We start from the raw sequence: 22,929 nt of genomic DNA on the forward strand, positions 1-22,929 counted from the left end.
AGGAATTTTAAAAATCCATAAAAAGAATAACTTACAGCAAGAGATATTAGAAGAATAACAACTTTTACAGATATTATAAGAATAACATCTTTTGGAGGAGTTATTAAATACAAAGATGGATTACGGGGGGGGGGGGGACCTTTAGAAAGAGAAGACTCCTGCCTCGTTGGGTAAAGTTTAATCTAGCCAGAAGACAAGGGTTTAGACTGAAGACTTCTTGAGACAGATCCTGAGCCTAGGATTTGGTAAAAAATGGAAGGAATCTTCCTTCATCCTTCAGCCTCCTGAGAACTGCTTAGAGTTTAAAACTGGTTAATAATCAGAGCCTTCTGCTTTACAGGGGCAGTACTTTAACCCAGAATTACCCAGAAAACGTGTAGGTAGCAGCTATGTAAATGAAATTTTCATAATAAAGCTGTCGGTTATCCTGGAAGTCATTCATGTTGCAGCTGATCTCAGAGGAGCCTGCCCCTTTCACAGTCAGAGTGATAAACGGTGGCAGGGCAGGTTCGTCCCAGGCGTAGTCCAATGAGGTCATGGGTTTCACTTCAGTTCGGAGCCTGGGCTCGGCTACACCATGCTGAGTAAAGACAACCGGGACCTAGAGTAACAGCAGAAGGAAAAAGAGGGCTTCATTCAGATTGGTGTTAGTGGAAAGTGATTCAGCACTTCCTAGGTTTAAGCTCCAGATCCTTCCCAAATGAAATGGTACAACCACAAGAGTTTCATCATCTTGCATCTTCAAATGCCTTTTTAATCACCTTCTGAATTATAAAAGCCCACCGATTAAAGGACACAGGCTATAGCCTGTTGGACAAAGGGCTTTAAGAAGCTTTGCCATCCCAATACCAACGGGGAGCGATTCTATCCTTTCAATGGCGCCTCTTCTACCCTCACCCTTGTGCTAAACTCTGAGCATAGAAAAGCATAGAAATTTTGGAATTCAGCTACAGAAAGTCACATGTTATAAGATGTTGTAATTCAAAGGCATAATTTAAAATAGGCTCTAATGATTTCCAGTCTGGCTTTATTTGTAAGATTTATAAAAATGCTCACTGCAACTAAGTAATGGTGGGGCTGCCCATTCCCACTGTCACTGGACAATCTGACTCTGGTTCCTCTCTTTGTTGGAATGTCTACAGGGGACACCATGTCGACCAAACAATCTAATAATCACAAAGAGCACTGGTGGCTGGCAAGTCACTTCTGGGTATGGCTGCCCAGCAATCAAGATAACCAGAGGAAACCACCTCCTAAGGATGAGGGTGCCTAGGGTTGTCTAGCTAGAGATCCCTGTATGGCTTTGTTTATACCCAAGTTTATTTATTTATTTTTTATTTTTTTATTGATTTCAGAGAGAGGAAAGGAGAGGGAGGGAGAGAGATAGAAATATCAATGATGAGAGAGTCACTGATCGGCTACCTAGGCCATAATCCGGGCACGTGCCCTGACCGGGAATCGAACTCCAATTGCCTGGATCCTAGGTCGACGCTCAACCGCTGAGCCACGCCTGGCCAGGCATACCCAAGTTTAAAATACATTCCATCTTTATCTGAAGGGCAGTACACACTCCACCCTCGTCACATGAAACAGCCAAACTGGCACCAAACTCCACTTGATACCTTAGAAAAGTTGTCAATTCGGAAAGGAGGGGGCAACTGATCTGTGTCACTAAAGGAGATCCTATAGGTAGCTCCTCGAAGTGTAATTTCCACACGCAGGAAGAAGCATTTTCCCAAGGTGTCTCTGTAGAAAAAGGAAACAAGAGAGGCTGCATAAAATGGAGAAGACAAGTTACAGTTCACTTTCCTCTCATACTTCCTGCAATCACAATATTGCTTGTACCTCAATCAATACTGCTGTGTGTTCTTTGATCACATTGAAAAGGTAGGAATTGACAGTTATAATCACACACAAAAGAATCTATTCAAGAAACTTTTTAACAGCACGTTGTAACTGCACAGCAAGATATACAAATTTTACTTAGTGGGTTTGTTTGGGATAATGGGGTCAGTGTAGCAAATGAGCAAATATTGGTTGAACTACAAAGAATTATTGATACTAGACTACTTTTGGCCTAGACAAAGAGCAATTTCATATGGTTCAAACTAATATACTGATGTTCCTGATAACGAGGGTTCTCACTGTAGGACGAGGGCAGGTGAGGAAGAATCCTGTGCAATGGAGGTAAAGGTATGTGATCATAACGTATATATATTTGCATAAATATACGTAAAAATAAGTATGCATATATTTAAATAAAGATATATCACTGGAGGGAACAGAAAACTCTTCTTTACAGAAGAATATCAGTTAATGTAGAAGACATGAGAGAATTAGAAAACCACCATTTTGCAACCACCAATAACTGATACAGGTAGGAACCATCAAACCATAGAGAGAAAGGTTTTTAGGAAACAATATACACACAGTTTCAAATTATCCCCCAAGGATTTTTTTGTTTACAAAGAAGAAAAGGTAACTTTGTAAGAAAGACCTGGTAGAGACCACCCTAACCAAGTAATGATGGAATTTAGCAACATCATCAATGATGCGACCAACAGACGTCACGCCACAGGCCTCCCAATGAGATGCAACAGGAAACATGCCATACCACACATGTAGTATTCTTACCTAAAATGTCTGACCCAAATCTATATTAGGAAACTATCAAGAAAATCCAGAAAATGGGACACTCTATAAGACACCGGCTTGAACTCTTTAAAAATGTCAATGTCAATAAAGACTAAAAAGGAAAACTGGGGCGATTCTAGATTACAGGAGGTGAGATGCATTGGCCAAACAAAATTCATGATCCTTGACTGAGTCCTATACCAGGGTAGGGGGTTGCTATGAAGGGCATTTTAAAGAACTATTTATTAGAAAACAAATCAATATTAAATTTCTTCAGCGTGTAATATTAGTATATTTAGAAAAATGCCCTTGTGTTTAGGTGATGAGTGAAGTTTTTATGGCAGAAGTACCATGATGACTTCAATTCACTTTCACATGGTTCAGGGAAAAAAGTGTGTATGTGTGGAGAGAGAGCAAGAACTCAGCAAAATGCTGAAATGTAATAAATCTAGGTAAAAGATGAAGGGATCTTCATTATACAACACATACGTTTTCTGTAGGCTTAAGCTGTTTCCAAATGACAAGATGGGAAAAGTAGAGAAAACAGATGGCATAGGTCCCTGCTCAGTACTTTAGGGCTGCATTTCTAAAGCATTAACAAGGTCCCCATCATCTGCTTCTCCACCTCCACACCTTTCACTTACTTTCCTTCTTTTTTTAGAAGTAATTATGAGTAGCTTTTTTATTTAATTTCAAATTGGCCTCCCCTTCTAACACAATAGATCTGGACATCCGCCTCCCAGGAGGAACATACACCAATGGTGGTTTTAGCTACAGAACTCCTGCTCCCCCTCCACTGACACCTAGGGAAACCTTGGGGAAAACACGTGACACTGAGAGACAAGAGTTCTGGCTGAAGAAGGAAGGAGGGCACCAAAGATCTGCCCACTTGGCTCCCTGGGCCCCTAAAGTCACCTGCTTAGACCCCAACTGCTCCTTAAACCACAGCTTGAAAACCACTACACCAGATGTAATGAATTCTACTAAGGGCTGTCAATAAAGTAAAATAAAATAGAGTTCTTTCTCTGTGTCTCATGCCAATGCCTTGCCCCGCCCCCACTCCTCCACCCCCCCCCCCCCACTCCTTTCATCAAGGCCTGGACCTTTGCTCTCTCCTATGCTCCAAGGGCCCTTCTTCTGCCTCTGTAACTTGTTTCCTGAGCCCACACAGCCCAGGTGGCTCACTTTTTCTACCTCTGTGACTTTCTAAATAAACTTTCACTTATATCTGGAGGGAAAGAAAGAAAATAAACCCTCAGATAACGCATTTTTTAAAAAAAAATTTTTATTAATATTTAGAGAGAGAGAGAGGAAGGGAGGGAGGGAGGGAGGGAGGGAGGGAGGGAGGGGGAGGGGGGAGAGGGGGAGAGAGAGAGAGAGAGAGAGAGAGAGAGAGAGAGAGAGAGAAACATCGATGCGAGAATGAAACATTCATTGGGTGCTTCCTGCATGTCCCCTACCGGCGATAAATCCCATAACTCTGGCATGTGCCATGACCAGGAATCAAACCAACAACCTTTCCATGCACAGGATGATGCCCACCCAACTAAGCTACACTGGCCAGGGCAGATAATACATTTTTTAAAAAATCACCTATAGATACTATTTTGTATCATCTATTATTTTTCTGTTCCCTTACAAATAGTGTTCTCAATGAAGAACTAGCTATAAGTATAAAAGATTAAATTTTGCTTCTAAATGTATTGAAATAGCAATGATTTCAGTGTTTTTACCTTCAAAAGCACTTGAGAGGAAAAAGTGAAGGGAACACGAACAAATGGAGAGGGATCCTTGTTCATGGACTGGAAGACTTAATATTCTTAAGGTGTCCATGCTACCCAAAGTGGATTTACAGACTTAATGCAATCCTTATAAAAATCCAAAGTTTTTTCCCCAAAAACAGAAAAATTCATCTGAAAATTCAGATGGAATCCCAAGGGACTCCAAATAGCCAAAATATTCTTGAAAAAAAAACAAAGTTAGAGGTCTCACACTTCCTGATTTCAAAACTTATTATAAGGCTACTAATCAAAACAGTGTGATACTGGCATACAGACAGACATATGGACAAATGAGACAGAGAGCCTAGAAGTAAACCCTCACATACAGAGTCAAATAATTTTTGACAATGGTGCCAAGACCATTCCATTGGGAAAGGAGAGTCTTTTCAACAAATTTTGGGAAAACTGTGTATCCAGAAACAAAAAAGTGGAGTTGAACCTTTATTTTACACCATATGCAAATATTAACTCAAAATGGATCAAAGACCTAAATGTAAGAGCCAAAACTATACAGCACTCAGAAGAAAACACAGGGGAAAAGCTTCATGACACTGGATTTGGCAATGATTTCTTGGATATGATACCAAAAGCAGAGACAACAAAAGTTAAAATAGGTTATTTGGAGTACACCAAAATTAAAAACTTCTGTACATTACAAAACAGAGTAATATAGTCAACAGAGTAAAAAGTCAGTGTAAGCAATGGGAGAAAATACATGCAAATCATGTATCTCATAATGGGTTAATATCCAGAATATACAAAGGACATCTACAACTCAACAACAAAAAAACAAACAACACAATTCAATAATGGGCAAAGGACTGGAACAGACATCTCTCCAAAGATGTACAAATGGCCAACAAGCACATGAAAAGAAGCTCAGCATCACTAATCATCAGGGACATGTGAATCAAAACCACAGTGAGATATCACCCCACCCAGCAGGATGACTCTACCAAAAAAGCAGAAAACAACAAGGGTTAGCAAAGATGTGGAGAAACTGGAAACCTTGTGCACTGCTGGCTGAAACATAAATAGTGACGCTGCTATGGAAAACAGTACAGAAGCTCCTCAAAGAAATAAAATTGGAATGATCATATAAACCAACAATTTCTCTTCTGAGTATAGACCCAGAAAGCAGGGTCTCAAAGAGGTATCTGTATACCCATGTTCAGAGCAGCACTGTTCACAATAACCAAAAGATAGACACACCCCAAGTTTCATCAGCGAATCAACTGATAATCAGAATGTGCTATATCCATAAAATGGAATATTATTCAGCCTTAAAGAAGAAGGAAATTCTGACACATGTGACAATGCAGATTAACCTTGAGGACATTATGCTACATGAAATAAGCCACTCACAAAAAGACAGATACTGTATGATTCCACTTATCTGAGATACCTAAAGTAGTCACATTCAGAGAAGGTAGAACAGGGGCTGGAGAGGGAAGAAATGAGTTCTTGTTGTTTAATGGGTATAGAGTTTCGGTTTTGCAAGATAAAAAGTTTGGAAAGTGGTTGCACAACTATATGAATGTACTTTACGCTAGTGAACTTAAAAATGGTTAAGGTGGTAAATTTTATGTATCTGAAGCCCACAGAACCATCTCTGGGTCCTGGTGTTATTTTTCTCATATGGTATCTTACCACAAATTACAAAAAACCTTGTAATAGTTTTTAAAAAGCATTTGAGGAAGAGAAACAAGATGGCGGCATAGGGAGCAGTGGCACCTGCCACCTCCCGCAACCACATCAAAATCACAACTAAAATACAGAACCACCATCACTCAGAACCTCCTGAAATGTGGCTGAACAGAAGCTCCACAACCAGGGAACTGAAGAAGCACCCAAAGCGGTAGGACGGGTGGAGACGCGGGCAGATCGGGGGCTGGATCTCGGAGATGCGGCCCCAGGCCCACACCCGGTGCTGAGGTTGAAACCCAGGAGGGAATCTCAGTGGCGGGGGTTTCCTGGAGGAATGAGGGGTCCCAACCCCACAGCAGGCCCCCAGCCCAGGGCTCCAAGGCCATGAAGAGACGTCCCCACAACTCCAGGCTATGAAACCATTGAGGACTGTCACTGAGGGTCGTGGAGGCTGCGGGAGCCCCAAGCTCTCCTCTTAAGGGCCCGCGCACAGACTCAGACACGTGCCCTCTGAGCCCAGACCCCAGCAGCAGCCTGAAAGGACCTAGGACACTTGGGGAGGAACTAACCTGCCTGAAATCGGGGCAAGAGGTGGAGAAGCAGCTTCCTCCCAGGCAGAAGGGCTGGCAGAGGCCACTGCTCCTTTGGCGAGTCCTCCCCCCATGCAGCTGGCAGGTAGGCGCCATATCTGAATTGCCAGCACGTGACTCACGCCTTTGGCCCCACCCCGTGATTCCTGGAGGCCCCGCCCCTCCCCACCTGCAGCTCATCCAGGCCAGTTCCAGGGTCTTTTCTCTGCAAGTGGCCTCTGGAGCCTCATGCTTAGGACTTTCCTAAAATCTCTCAAACAAGCAGCAGCGGGCCCTATATGGCTTGATAAGTGGCCCCAGGCCTGGCACTAGCGGCAGCTGCATTGGCTCATAGCTTGGCCTCTCCTGGGCTCCTCCAAGCCCAGCACAAGTAGCAGCCAACTACAGTTTGCTGTGTAGCTCATGCTGGGTGGCCCTGGGCAAGGCACTGGCAGAAGCTGACTTTGCACCTCCCGGGAAGGCCCAGAGACAGTGCACCTGGTGGTCAGACTCGACCACGCTGGATTACAACCCTACCACATCCACAAGTGACACACTCAAGGGGTGCACTTGGTGAACACCAAAGCCCCACTGAAATAAATCCTGATCCAAAGGGGTGTCTCCAGCACAGCAGCTCTTTGGCTGTAGTTGCAGCTGGTCCTCACAGCTGATTGGCTGGGGGGTCAATTCCTCCCAGGGATGCCAACAGCAACCAAGGCTCAACTACAACAGGACAGTGCACACAGCCCACACAGGGGAGCACCTAGAAGGCCCAGCTCAGGTGACTGGGGAGGCTGAGCCACTGCACCCTATAGGACACCTACTACACAAAGCCACTCTACCAATTCCAGGAGACATAGCAGCTCTACCTAATACATAGAAACAAACACCTGGAAGCAGCCAAAATGTGGAGGCAAAGAAACATGTCACAAAGGAAAGAACAGAAGAAATCTCTAGAAGAGGAACTAAATGAAATAGATCCAAGCGAGCTAACAGATACAGAGTTCAGAATTTTGTTTATAAGGATGTTTAAGCATACTATTAGGGAAATAACTGAGAAAATCGATGACATAATAAAGTACCAATTTGAAATGAAGGCTACACCAACTGAAATGAAGAATAATTTTCAGGGGATCAACAGTAGAGTAGAGGACGCTGAGAATCAAATCAGCAATTTGGAACATGAGGAAACAAAAAACACCCAACCAGAAGAGCAAAAAGAAAAAAGAATCCAGAAATATGAAGATAGTTTAAGGAGCCTCTGGGACAACTTCAAGAGGCCCAACATTCGTATTATTGGGGTGCCAGAAGGGGAAGAGAGAGACCAAGAAATTGAAACCTATTTAAAAAAATAATTACAGAAAACTTCCCCCACCTGGGGAAAGAAATAGACTTACAAGTCCAGGAAGCACAGAGGGTCCCAAACAAGAGGAACCCAAAGAGGCCCACACCAAGACACATCATAATTAAAATGCTGAAGGTTAAAGACAAAGAGAGAATCTTAAAAGCAGCAAGAGAAAAGCAGTTAGTTACACACAGGGAGCACCCATACGACTGTCAGCTGATTTCTCAACAGAAACCTTGCAGGCCAGAAGGGAGTGGCAAGAAATATTCCAAGTGATGAAAAACATGGAACTACAACCAAGATTGCTCTACCCAGCAAAGCTATCATTTAGAATGGAAGGTCAGATAAAGAGCTTCACAGATAAGAAAAAGCTAAAGGAATTCATCACCACCAGACCAGCACTACAGGAAAAGTTGAAGGGTCTTCTTTAAGAAGAAGCTAATGAACAAAAGTATCTGACAAACTAAATAGATCCAGAGACATTGACACATGCAATAGACGATCATATTTCAGAGGAAAGAGGGAAAGGGGGTGGAGGCTGGGAAGAGATTAACCAAAGAAGTTATATGCATATATGTATAACCCATGGATACAGTCAATAATGGGGTAAAGTCCTGGGGAGGGGGTGGGAGCAAAGTGGAAGGGGTCAATTGGGGAGAAAAAAATGGGACACCTGTAATACTCTCAACAATAAATTAAAAATAATAATAAAATAAATAAATAAAAAGCATTTGATAAAAGCAGAAAGAAAAGTCATCCTGTGCTAGTTGAGACTACATTTGGTTGATTTTTCTTAACAAGGACCTGAGGGTCACTGGATTTGGCAAAGAAGGCCAGATTATTTACTGAAACAGCATGATATGAGAGAAGATTTTGTAAAAACACTTACAATCAGTATTACCATCTAAACGCAGAGTTTTCAGACGTGCAGGCAATCATGAGCTCAGTGCTACCCCATCGACCTGTAACCTAAGACCAGAGCAACTGCACAATAGTCAAAACTGCTGACAGTCCCCATACCTCATTCTATCAAAAAGTCCACTCAAACTTACCTGGTCTTTGCAAGTTTTAAGACCTTTGTCTGAGCCAGAAACATGTGTGTCCATTTCGTGAACAGTACTATTACCATTTACTACTTACTATTTATAGCTTTACAAATATTTAAAATTTATATGGTATTTATAACTTACTATTTAACAGACCTCAAAACAAAGCTACTTTTTGTCTAAATATAGCTTCTGAACATACCTCATGTTGATGTGGAAGGAATTATTCTTGTTGACTTCAAAGCCTCCAGACCAAATACAATTGGGAACATCCATTAACCTGACACACAGCAGCTGATCGTAGTCATTCCGCGGCCAATGGAACACCACGCTGGAGCCAGGAAGCGTGGAGAGGTAACCTTCGGGATTGGCTGTTCCCTACAACACAGGATTATTGGCTTTGGTCAACAAGTCAAGTCAAGACAGCACATATTTACTAAGTGCCTACTCTGAGCCTTGCCCTACCAGAAGCTATTTAGGGTACCCAAGGCAGGAAATGGTTCCTCATATCACAGAACTTACAGTGCTAATGGGGAGGGAGATAATGGTACACCAGTCATTCTTCAAAAGCAAACTGCTTACCTGTCCCCTAGCAAACTCCCTCTGTGCAAAGGCAAGCTTGTGAGATGATTTATTGTCTAACAGGTAGCGGGGGGCAAAGATGACCATACAGGTGTCAATATATCGACCTCGACCTTTCTTGACATCAATACCTACAAATAACAAAAACCACTGCCATGAATTAATCAGGAAAAAGAAAGTTCATGGTCTGACAAAAAATAAACAGCCTTCACAATTCTTAGTTTCTCTAAGAAAACAATTATATCACCCAAAGAGCCTGTCAAGCCCTCCAAGAATGGAATGAAAATAGCCTCACATTCAAAAGTAGTATTCTTTATTCTCATTTAGGCCCTAAAAAGTCTCAGTGGCAATATCAATATCCCCATAATTACTAACTTCTTCATAAATTGTGTACCATAACAACAGCAACTAAAAAATACAGGTGCTCAGTCACAGGTACCTTTGGTTCCCATTTATTAAGCTAAGACAGTTTATGTACCACAGTTCTGCTTACATCTGGGACACAAAATTTCCTCTAGAGAACTTGCCCCTTTTACAGGATATAGTAGAAATTTCAGATTACTTAATTGGATTCTGCACTACCCTGTACTCAGATGACTTTTCTTTAGTATTTTATTTTTCGCTCACTGCCCAAGAATCCAGCTGAAACCTAATGCAAAATATTATAGAATTTATTCATTCATAAAATAAATGTTTTCAGTACCCACTATGTACTGGGGAAAAAAGAAAACAAAATACATAGCAAGGAAAGACAGACATAATTAGTCAGAAGGAAATCTCAAAACACCAAGTCCCAAAGGAAAAAATGAAACAGCAATGAATTAGCTTTAAAAATCTGATAACAAGTTTTAAAAACACAAAACTCAATGGGATGAACTATTTGTTCATTCACACAATAAATATAGTAACTATATTCAAGGCGCTGGGCTGAGCTCTGTTTATACAATGATAAAAATATTTATAGTAGAGATAATAAATATTATAATAATACTAATGGAACTCTTAATATAAGTTACACCCTCTACCAAAGTTTCCACATTTCTCATAACAACCTTATGAGTTAGGGGTTTTTATTCTTTCCATTTTACAGATGAGGAAACTAAGGCATGAAAAGCTAGGTAACTTGCCCTAGGTCACACAGCCAGTAGCAGCACAGCTGGGATTCAAACCCAGGCAGCCTGCCTCAGGAGCCCTTGCTCACACCATGGTGGGACATATACAAGGACCCTACTCAGTAGGCAACAAGTATCAGGAAAAGCAAAAAAAGGAAAGAGACCTTAGGATCTGACAACTAGGTGTCCTGGATGTCCCAACATCATTCCAATTATAAATATTCCAATCTGTTAACTACATAATTCATTTGTACTGGCTTGAAAAATCTGGTGTTCCTTTCATTAAGTCTTCAAAATAAAAGGCTGAGCAAATTTCAAAAACAAAGATTTCTAAAACTCTGTATTTAAGAAATGCAAAGGAATACTGCAGTAGGGATATTCCCTATCACTCTTCTGTGTGTAACATACAGAAAAGCACTGATTCTCAGAAGCTGATGTCATCACAGCTAGCTGATCTCAACCAATATAAAGTCTGCCCACAAAAGATGTGTTTAGCCCAGCCGGCGTGGCTCAGCAGTTGAACATCGACTTACGATCCAGGCGATCACAGTTCGATGCCCAGTCAGGGCACATGACCAGGTTTCGGGCTCGATCCCCAGCAGGGGGCGTGCAGAAGGCAGCTCATCAATGACTCTCTCATCATTGATGTTTCTATCTCTCTCTCCCTCTCCCTTCCCCTTTCTCTGAAGTCAATAAAAACATTTATTTATTAAAAAAAAGTGTTTAATTTGACATTATAAAGAGAATCTATAGCACTGAGACTCAATATGGAGGGTGGACAAGCAGGCTTTTTATTTTCCTTTTCATCTTAGATTGCTCTGGCAAACCCTCAGTAAATGAACAGCTGACAAGATAAAAATGTACAAAATCCTTCCTTTGGAGGTACATGCGAGGCTAACAGGCAAGGCCCTCCCTGGCTTTTGAGCTTGGGGCTGTGCTTTAAACTTTCCTGATAGGGAGCTAGTTATCTATCAAATTCTCCACAAATATTCAAGTAAGAGATTCCACAAATTCCCTTGACATTATGTGCCAAGATCTCACAACCCTTAAGAATTACAAAGTCCGATCTTAGCCCACCCCACCTGTTGCTTTCTTTGGTATAAAAACAAAATTCAAATCATAGTCTTGTCCCTAAAAACATATGTAATGAGTTTTAATGGATGCTGCTAACACAGCGATTTAATGTATGCCACAAGAATTTTTAAAACATGCAAAACCTGACTATTTAGTCAGGGCTCTGACCTCTTTTCCCTTAGATGGTCAAATATAAAAATGACAACAGTCAACACAATAGCCATCTGGTGTGAATGCCCTGTCTTGAATTATAAACATATAGGTCATGCAATAGAGCTGCACCTTATTGCACACATCACATAATAAGGTTGCACCTGACTGGTTAATTCTTGGTACCAGAAATCCTTATACACAAGTAGAGGCACCTGACTTTTTTAAAAGTCACTTTGGAGCAAAAAGCGTAGGAAATTACTATTATTATTTTTTTGTAAATCAATCAAAATAATCTTTTATTTGGTCAGATTGGCAAAAAATATATTTTTTGTGTGCCACAGAATTTTAGTAATTAGTTTACGTGGGCCATGAGATGAAAAAGGCTGAAAATCGCTGTCCTACTATATGTTTACACGCGCATTCACTGCATAGGTCTGATTGGACAGCTCGATTTGCCTCCCTCGAAAACTCTGTGAAGCCTTAGCGCCAGCAGCTAGAGCTCCATCACCCCGCCCCCAACTTGTCCCAACTACAGCTTCCAGCCAACCTGTGGTCCCTTGCTTTTTAAAGTGTATCAAGGACAAGATACCCCAAAAGAAAACCAAACACAGCATGAAAAGCCTTTGCCTATTCAAGGGGTGGAGCGAACAAATGTGAGCAAAAGTAAAGAAAATGATCCTCAGCTGGAAGGTCAAATTAAAATTTATTTCTTCTGTTAAAAATCTTAATGTCAACGTTAAAGTAGGCAGCCCCGTGACAAGGGAGAATGCATGCAAATTCAGGTTTAAACAACATGAAAAGCAAACTGTACTTGGAAGAGACTCTATTACTAATAAAACCTCCAGCACTGAAACACATCCCTGACTCTGCGTGGGGCCCAGAGTAAACAGCTAAGGACACCATCTCAGGTCCTGCTTGCACAACATGACTACTTACACACTGTCTCAGTCGGAGCCACTAGTCATATGTGGCTGTTTAAATTCATTTACATTCAATAAAATGAAAACCTCAATTCCTTGGTCCACTGGCCATATTTCTCAGTAACGTGCTCTCAGGTGCCCCACATGGCTAGTGCAGAGCAGAGCACCATCCTCAGCACACAGCTCAACAGGCAGCGTAGTCCAAGACAGTTTTCTACCATTCCACACTGAGTGGTGCTTGGATCCTTGGAAATTATACACTACAGGAAGGACGTACTGCTAACATTTTACACCCGAGCATATTTAAATCAAATTTATCTTAACCCTGCAGAAAACCTTTTGAGAACTACAGATGGCTGTGAGGTTTACAGGTGCAGTATTGTCCCCATGCCGCCCTCCACCTCCATAAGGGAGGCTAGTTTACTGGGCTTCTAATCACTGTAACCACCAAGTGCGTTTTATTGCCTTTTCTGCTTCAAATGTGTTCGCTCCAATCAGGATCCCACCCCTGACCCAGACTTCCCCTTCGCCCTGCGCACATCACCTAGCCTCTCTGCTTCAGTTTCAGGGAGAGCACAGCTTCTTACCCCCTTAGGGTTTGCAAATGTTAATGAATGCGTGGGAAACCCTGGAGGGAAAAAGCACTAAGTGTTCCTATTCTCCACGAAAGGCGGGATTTAAGCCAAACTGATACTTAGGTTGAACAGAGCCCAGACTTCAAAAGGGCAGTGTTCAGGTAGCTCCTCAGGTCCCTAGGAGAATAGGTCTGTGCTGACAGCCATCTAGCATTCGGAGGAAGGACACCTAACCCAGTGCCAAATGAGAAAGCCAGCGTTTGTGGCCAGGCCAGAGTGCATGACCAGCTTATGACCAAGCCTGAGCTCATGGGCCAGTGGTTCTGTTCCTCCCACTGCCCCACGCGTGACCCACCAATGTTATAGATCAGCCCGGGGCGGTTTCCGTGCTGGATGACTTTCAAAGCCCGGACACCACTACCACCATCCAGTGAGAAGCCCTGACACCAGCCCGGCATGCCTTCAGGATGAATCCCCCTTCCGATTCTCATCGTGCAGCTGTGGGGCAGAAAAGCAAAGATTGATACATTTATCCATAAGCAAGTCTCATCGACCTGTTCTAGTCAGGAAATACTGCTGGAGCTATCGTCCAAAATTAGAACGCTAATGCTGACCCCCCCTCACTCACGGGATTCCCAGGCACAGCGGGGTGACTACCTGGTGGCTAATGCCCTACCGTACAGGTATCCACAAGACAAAAATGTGTAAATGTGCAGACGTCTTCAACTGAACACTTTAGGAAAAAACATGAAGATTCTACAAGCATAAGGCATGCAGAAAATGCTACAATATCTATTGCTCCCCTGAAAAGCAAGGATTTGAGCCAAACTGATACTTTCCTGACTCAGGTGTTTCAAGGGTTCTTGAAATACCTTAAACGTATAAGGAAAGTATGCACACAATTCTGTACATCCAGGACAAGTACATGAGGAAGATGTGGCTAATGGTACACTCCTCCCAAGGCCTGGTACTATTACAACGCAAAGCACTGTTTGGTTGGCCAGTGTCTTACCGCGGACCCTGGAACCCTAATTCCTGAACGTGTGTTCCAGTTCTGCCACTAACAAGCAATACAACCTTGGGCAGGTAACTCTCTCTCTTTGAGCCTCAGTTTCCTCATCTTAAAATAAAACAGTACTTCCTGCCCTGCCTAATCCACCGGGATGCTGGGAGAATCAAATGGGATTGTCCATGTGGAAATGCTTTGCAAACTACGAATTCCCTGGATAAATTAAACAGCTATGAATGTCCAGTTCTAGATCCAAAAACTGTCCAATACTTTCAGGAAGAGTGAAACTGGGCTTGCTGACCATGGCAAACATCTGTATACCCACCATGTCCAGGGCCCAGTCAATCCTCTCCTGACTACAGCACTAACCTAGATCCCAGCCCTCCCAGTGGGCAAGTCTGCACCTACTGGTATGTGGCACTCCCTAAGCCTTTCTCTTAAGCTCAGAGCAAGCAAACTTCTGTGGATAATAGGGTATGGCATTTTAGCAGCGCCTAATATGCCCATTTGAATTACAGCTATAAATTAAGACTCTTGTAAAAGGCAGAATGTCAAAGCCAAGAACAAAAGTAAATTAATGCTCATACCATACATTACAAGGACATGGCACCTAATCCTCACAACTGTGCTTTTCCCTGCTTTAAACAGGCAAGGGGCACTGAGGCCCTGAAGTGGCATGTTTTATTTCCAGGATGAAGAGGTGATTTCAAATCCTTACACTAATGACCTGGCTTGGACTAGTGGGACAGAGGCCTTACCGGGTGTCCAGGCACCACCCTTGCACCCCGATGCCAGCCCCTCTACCTGTGCCAAGCTGACAGGAGAAGGAAACCGTGCTGGGCACAGAACATGTGGGTTTCTCTTCCCTGGCAGAGTTATGAATAGAACTACTTCAATACATGTAAAATAAAACTAGCTTTCATTATAAACCAAACAAATGGTTTATTTTCACTATCAAGTAACACAGAAATGAGATCCGCAAGAATCCCATTAGGTCATGGTCCTAGTCCCCTGCCAAGTCAGGATTGTTATCTACAGTACATTTCTACTTACACGGATATACTACAGCCTTTGCTAATTTTTCCCTTCCCTAGGAACTTATTTCCCCTTCCCATAAATAACTGTACTCACAGGTTTGGCTGCTCTTTGTCGGCGTAGCAGAACAAGAGAGGACTCAGGCTCCTGGCCAGCTCATGTTCCTCGAACTGGCCCGCAGCGTCCATCTTTGCATTGTCCTGTCTAAAGATCAGTGGTAACCCTTCAAGAAGGAGGGGAAAAGTTTACATCAATCCCACCCAATCTATTCAAGACAGATATAAGTGGTAAAAAAATTTTTTTTAAATCATCAAGGGGGGAAGGGGGAAAACTAAATTGTTTAGTGGGCTCATTTTGCTGCCTTAAAGGACAGTTTTGACCATGATTGAGCACCTATTATGGAAGCAGGAAAGTTCCAGCCACTTAGGCTGTTGCAGTAGCCTATTTGCATTGGATCCATTTAGTTAGCTGAGCAAAAGAATCTGAATTCCCATGGCCAATGCCAAAGGCCTACTTGAGCAGCCTCTACACATACCTGTTTTGTTAATCAACCAATATGGAGCAGAAACGAAGATCTTCAAGGATCCTTCTGCGCGACACACAATCCGGATGGTGAGGTTCAGCTGCCGCCGGCTGGTGTCATAGAGTCGCATCCTTACCATATAGTTCTGGGTTCCAGGTGGAATGAGCAATTCTTTACAGAGCGGAAAATTCTCCAGTGACACCCCTAAAGGAGATAAAAGCTATTTGTCTTTCTGAGTTCTCACTTCAGTTTGTTAAAATACCCCACAAACGAAACTGGATTCCTTTTGGGGAAACCAACAAGTATGTCTCTCAATAGCACAAAATCTCATTAGAGTGGCCATCTTCCCCTAGCTGGGGTGCAAATATCTCTGAAGCAAACCAGAGGGCCTGGGAGTCACACTGGAGGGTGTGAGCTGTGTAATCAGAAAGGTGAAAATGCCAGAAAGCTACCAGTAACAGCCAAGGCTATTAGAGCTTACCAGCCATCAGGCCCTATGCAGGGTGCCTAAAACACAATGAAGGCAAGCAGAGGGCAAGAGTCCAGGTTCCTGCAGCCAAGCTGCCTGGCCTCGAGTCCCGGTCTGGCCCTCCTATCTGCATGGTCCAGGGTAAGCTATTTAACCCCACCATGTTAGATAGCAGAATCTCCATCACAGGACTGTTATGAAAAGTGATAATCCACGGGAGATAGAGAGTGCTGGGTGTGCACACAGTAGTGGTGGGAGCCCATTTCCATTCCATGCAGGGGCTCATGAGCATTCGTGGAATAAATACTTAAATGTCAGAGAACAGACCTCTTTTCTTTAGAAGGGGCAACTAGCACTGTACTCATTTTCTTCTCTAAATGAAGCTCATTGACATGTCAGCTTATCACTGTGGGACACAGTTCAGTGAGTTTCAGGTTCCTGTCTGTAAAATGGGGGCAGCAGCTATCTCTCTGCCTGAAACGTGCTGCTATGAAGGTCAAATGAGATGATACACAAAACTGTGAAAAGATAACCATCTAAGTCCTCAATATTTCAGCATGTCTGCAACAGCCTTAAAGAAACATACTTCCTGCCCAAACTCTGGAAGCACCTCTTTGCTACAAGTGCTGCAAACAGGACAATGATTCCAGTGATTCTCTACCACAAATTCATTCATACCTAACACTGAACGTATTTGGATATTAAACATTCTCGTTCTCAATTTCTTCATCAGGACTAGGGACAAATAACTATTACTTAAGGGTTACATAAGATCACATGTGTGCAGCACCTGACATAATGCCTGGAGTACAGTGCATGCCTGGCAAATGTTTCTCCCTTTCCTGAAAAGAGAAGGGGAGACATATGATTTTGCTCATTTCATAGCTGGGGAAAAGCATGGTTTGAAAAGATGAAATGACTTTCTACAGCCATACATCGAGAGAACAACATAAGAAAAAAGGCTCTGTTGAGTGCTCCCTCTGGAAATCTTTTGGATTTATTCAATTATTTTCTTTTGGTAATTTTCTAACTTAGAAGTTTTACATTTTTTTAAAACTTCATAAACCCTTTGAGCTGGCTTATTGAGATAGTGTATACACTAATTTCTCCAAAATGTTTACCAAATAATCACAAAATACTCACTGAAATTTTCATGGAATTACTACAAGTGATAATCTGACTGAGTCCTTACCCAGTTCAATGTTCTGGGATGTGTCTGCTGTGTGCAAAGCCACCTCTTTGCCAGGTTTCAGTGTCCCATTGATGGGCATTCCTTTAACATAAAAGTCAAGTTCACAAGGGAGCAGGTTGCAGATAACCACAGTTGGCAGGAGGTATATGGTATGCCCGGGCTGCCGGAAAATCTGTTTTGCACTATCAGAAAATATGTTTGAGGGCATGTAATCTGGATAATTCTCTTTTTTTATGGCCACACAAAACCTGTAAAGACAAAATGGTGTAAAAACCATCAGCCTGAATGAAGAATTTGAATGTTTGCTCCTTAGCTGAGTATGAGAAAGCATAACATTAATATGGTTCAATAATTCAGCAAGATACTTGCAAGTTAAAATGTATAGATTTTAAATGTTCTGCTTGATGGGTTTTGACAATTATATACATCTCTACAGCTACCACCCAAAACCAGTCATAGAATATTTCTCACCCCAAAAAGTTCCCTCATATCCCTTTCCAATCAAAATCTTCTCCCCTCTCAATCAAGTAACCACTTTCTGATGGCTGTATAGATTAGTTGTGCCTGTTCTTGAACTGCATAAACATGGAATGATACAGCATATACTACTCTTTGTATATCTCTGGCTATTTTTGCATGATATGAAGTTTAATGAAGACTCAGCCACGTTGTGTGCATCGGTATTTGATGCATATCCAATGTATGAACACAGCAGTTTTGACTTACCCCATACCCCGTTGGCAGCCAACTGGGTTGTATCTCCAGGTCAACTTACCGAGAATGGAAAGCCTAATGATTCTGGGTCTTCCCATGCATGAACTTGCTTATATATTTCTAGTTGCTAGCTTTTCTTTAATAACTCTTAGCAAGCTTTGTTATTTCCAGAATAGAAGATTATTACATCATTCCTTAGATTCATTCCTAGGTAACTGTATTTTGATGCTACTGTAAATGGTGGTTGTTTTTTAAAATCACACTTTCTATTTGTTCATGACTAGAATGTAAGAATATAATTAATTTCTATAGGTTGATCTTGAATCCTAAAATCTTGGTAAATGTACTGGGTCTCATAATTTTCCATGATGTTTTCTACATACATAATTGTCAATTGCATATAATAACAGTTTTACTCCTTTTCAGGTATTTTTTTTTTTTCAATTTCTCGTTTATCTACTTATCCTCATTACAATGACTAGGACCACTACTGCACCATCAACCAGAGTGGCTCCTTCCTAATCTTAAGAAAAAGAGCTTAAGGTTTCACCACTGAGTATAATGGTAGCTGTAGGTTTATGATAGGTGCCCTTTAATAGACTGGAAACATTGCCTTACAGCCCTACTTTGTTGAGCATTATCAGGAATGGGTCAGGAATGAGTGTTGAATTCTTTTAAATGCTTTCTTTCTTTTTTTTGCTTTACTAGAAGATCTGATTTTAGTCTCTTAACATAGTGAATTACATTTATTGATTTTCAAATGTTAAGCTAATCTTACATTACTGGGATAAACCTCACTTACTGTTTTCTATTTAGTAATGTTTTGTTAAGAATTTTTGCAACTCTTCATGGGGGAATATAAAGTGATAACTTCCTTTTTTATATAATATCTGTATCAGTTTGGTATCAGGGATACGCTGGCCTCATAAACTGAGTAAAATACTGTTTCCTTCTCCCCTACTTTCTCAAAGAGTTTGCATAGAACTGGTATTATTTTTTCCTTAAATGTCTGGTAGAATTCACTAATGAAGCCATAGAATCCTAGGGTGTTCTTTGTGGGAAGGCTTTTTATTATAGATTAATTTTATTTAATAGACATTGGGCTATTTGGATTTTTTATTTCTTCATTGTGTCAGTTTTGGTAATCTGTGTTTTTCAAAAAATTTGTCATTCCAGTGTGGAATTAATTTGCATAAAATTGTTCGTAATACCTCTTTTAATCCTTTTAAGGTCTGCAGGATCTATAATAATGTCTTCTTTTTTCAGTCCTTATATCGGTAAATTGTGTTTTCTCTCTCTTCTCCTTGATCAGTCTTGTTAAAGGTATGAATCTTTTCAAAAAGTCAAGTCTGATATTGTTCAATTTGTTTTCTATTTCATTGACTTCCATACTTATTTTTATCACTTCCTTTTTCTATTTCTTTGCATTTAAATCACTCCTCTTTTTCTACTTGAGAAAGAGCAGGGATCTTACATCTTCCTTTTTCCCTGATATGAGCACCGAGCTACACAGTATTTCCCTCTAGAACTGCTACTGCTGCATCCTCTACACTTTAATTTAATATGTCTGGTTTTTATTACTGTTCAGTTTGCAATATTTTTAATTTCAGTCGTGATTTCTTTTTTGACTCATGGGTTACTGAAAAATGTATAATTTCCAAATATTTGAAGACTGTGTAAGTATCGTGTTGTTATTGGCTTCTAGTTTAATTCTATTGTAATCATGAAACGTATCGTGCATACCTGAAGAATCGGCTTTTCTCTGTGTCCATAGAGTGGCACTCTCGTTTGCTGCTACTAACCTCCGTCGTCTTCACAACATTGGTCCAGTGAATAGGAGCCTTGCAGAAGAATACGCCCAGCCCTTTGGGCCGGGCCTGCAGTCTCCAAGAAGTAAGGTGCAAAGGCACAGCAAAGGAGTCCCCTGGCATGACTGCAGGAAGCACCACGGGCTCTGCCACAGAAATAAGCATTAGCACTCGCAGTGAGGGTCTCCCACCCAGCGCCGTGCTATCTCAGAGTAAAAGGAGGAGAGACTATGTCAGAACTTACTGTCCGGGGCCGATGGGCTGTCCAGTCTCAGCTCCATTGGTGTCTCAAGTCTGTTCTTTACGACAAGGGCAGATCGGACAGTGATGACTTTGCGGGCACTGCCCTCCATGGTCACCGCAAAGACCACCCGGACAGGTGGGAGCGAAGAGAACTGTGAAAGACATCGAAGTAAGAGAGCACAGCCAGGATTTTGAAAAAATGCATAAAAATACAACAATACCAACCAGAATGCTCAAATCAAAGCATTTTATTATTAGGATAGCTCTTTGGTGAAATTAGTCACAAAGCCCTAAAACCACTCAGCTTTAATAGGCATGAACAGCCTATGAATACACTCTTAGAAGAGCCAGTTCTAAACATTTCTATAAAAACAGTTAACCTGTTCAGAAGGGATATCACAAAGTGTGTCACAAAGAGCAATCCATCCTAGGCCTCTGGACACATTCACCTTTGATGGGATTGGTATCAACCCATCAAATTTCCCAAATTTGTGTCTCCTGGAGATTATCCTCATGCATGATGTCACTGGGTTCCTACACACCAGTCCTTACATGGAAACTGAACAAGACGTGCTGCCAGCTCTGCTGGAGGGGACTAAAGATCATGGGAAGCAACTAAAAGTTCAGAAACACTGAGGCAGGACTTTGTAAAACATTAAGTGATTTACCTTCCTCCCAGATTAATATTAAAGTGAGAAAACTCTCTGAACACTAACAATGGGTTGGGAACTGTCCAAAATACACAAGAGCAGAAGGGAGTCTTCTGAAACTGTAGCTTGTCTTTGTAAAACCCAGAGAGTGTATAATGAAGGGTTGTCTACATTGCTATGCCTTTCACAAAGGCAATGACTTTTCCCCAACATCATAAAAATGGCTCTCTAGGCCCATACACTATTCACTGTACCCATAGAAAAAAACCAACATCTGTATTTCAAAGTATTTCAAAAACCAACTTCCTTCACAATAAGTCTCTCTAAGTTTTCTTCAATGATCACTCTCTTATAAACCTGACATGGAGATTCAGAAACTCAACGTAATCAAGGGAGGTATCTATGTTCGGTCTTGGGTTGAAGCCACTACCTTCTTTTTCCACACGTTCATTCACACATTCAACAACACTTTCTTTTAAGTATAAAACCCCACATCAGGTAAATCAAAGAGAAGGTTCCTGAAACTATTGTTCTCAGCATGGGTGTCCAGAACATACTGACAAAGCTTTTTTACTGGAGAAACAAATGACACCACATCCAAGCCTTTCACACTGCCAACTTTTTTATTAAAAACAAACAGTATGTGAAAACCAACCTAATAAACAATAAAACGAAGAGCTCCATGTTTGAGCCAAGCCTTCCAGGAAGCCCCAGTGAAAAGGCAAATGTAACTGTCTGGAGTGCTTTTGGAGAGACAATCCCAGGCACAGTCATCACCTAGGCGTCCAGGACCCAGCCTAGTAAAGCCCAACACAGCCAGGCCAATTACGATTGCTTACAATCTTGATCTTGATGCCTCCAAACTGAACTAAAATTTCACATTGCAAAACTTACTATCCCTAAAGGAGAAGAAATCATAAGCAAAAAACCTAAGAATAGTCTTTCAATATCATCTTGTGACAATGCCTCAAACGCCAAATAGGAAAAAAAATAAAATTTACTATTTTTCATTCTTATTTATTGTCACAACCTACGGTCCCAAATGTATGAGCTATGCATCTCCAGACAAGAGTTAATTTCTATTTTAACTTCAAAAGAGAAGGAGATGCTGGCCCCAAACATTTGCTTTTCCTTTTCCTTGCCTGTGACACTCGGTCTCACCTACCAAGTTAGGTGAAAACATTCTCCTGAAAGTTCTTTAAAAAGAAGGTAATCATTAACAGAAAAGGAGAGAGATAAGTTGCAATCACTTATATGTCATAAAGTCCCCTGATCATTAAGAAATAAATGTCCATGTAGAGTTCAGGCACAGTGTCAACGTGCAATAAACACAGTGACAGAAAGTCGTACTCACATAAACCTGCGGATGAATAATATTCGTTCTGCTGCCTGGGCTGCCAATCTAAGGAAGATTCCAAAAGTCAGAGTCAGTGCAGACCTGAGAGTATAGGCATCATTAGTTCAATGACAATGTAATTTACTTGAAAGGCTGGTGTTTGCAAATATCCTTAGCAAAGTATGGTCTAATTCCAAGAGAAAACATCTTTATCTTAGAAGATAAGGGAAAAACAACAACTCATTTTACAACCACTCCCTGGACACAAATTTCCAGAACACATCCAGACAACAGAAAGATATGTCCTGGAGAATTAGTCCTTTTGTTACTAGACAGGAAATTTGGCAGAAAATTAATTTAGAAAGACACTGTCCTTTTCTAAGAAACCTGGGGCACAAGAGAGGACAGTGGAAAGAACAGTGTTTCTCCATGAAGAAAGCATGACGAAAGCTACCTCTGCAAATCCGCACTTTCCCACTCACCGCTGGCAACCTAAACATGAGTGCAGTTAT

General features: G+C 41.5%; 1 protein-coding gene across 4 annotated transcripts in view; it reads right to left on the reverse strand.

The window, feature by feature from the left end:
* Positions 1–22,929, reverse strand: part of VPS13D (vacuolar protein sorting 13 homolog D) — a 214,031-nt gene that overhangs the window by 102,347 nt on the left and 88,755 nt on the right. For all 4 annotated transcript variants that reach the window (XM_081143839.1, XM_081143838.1, XM_081143837.1 and 1 more), the window contains 11 exons: positions 22,436–22,483; positions 20,433–20,583; positions 20,124–20,334; positions 17,667–17,914; positions 16,018–16,209; positions 15,579–15,705; positions 13,794–13,936; positions 9,605–9,735; positions 9,225–9,400; positions 1,623–1,746; positions 366–601 (listed from right to left, as the gene is read on the reverse strand). In XM_081143839.1, coding sequence (XP_080999965.1) covers positions 366–601; positions 1,623–1,746; positions 9,225–9,400; positions 9,605–9,735; positions 13,794–13,936; positions 15,579–15,705; positions 16,018–16,209; positions 17,667–17,914; positions 20,124–20,334; positions 20,433–20,583; positions 22,436–22,483 — 1,787 coding nt within the window. The remainder of the gene's footprint in view (positions 1–365; positions 602–1,622; positions 1,747–9,224; positions 9,401–9,604; positions 9,736–13,793; positions 13,937–15,578; positions 15,706–16,017; positions 16,210–17,666; positions 17,915–20,123; positions 20,335–20,432; positions 20,584–22,435; positions 22,484–22,929) is intronic.

The sequence above is a fragment of the Miniopterus schreibersii genome, assembly GCF_964146895.1.
Source record: "Miniopterus schreibersii genome assembly, chromosome: 8".
Taxonomy (NCBI): domain Eukaryota; kingdom Metazoa; phylum Chordata; class Mammalia; order Chiroptera; family Miniopteridae; genus Miniopterus; species Miniopterus schreibersii.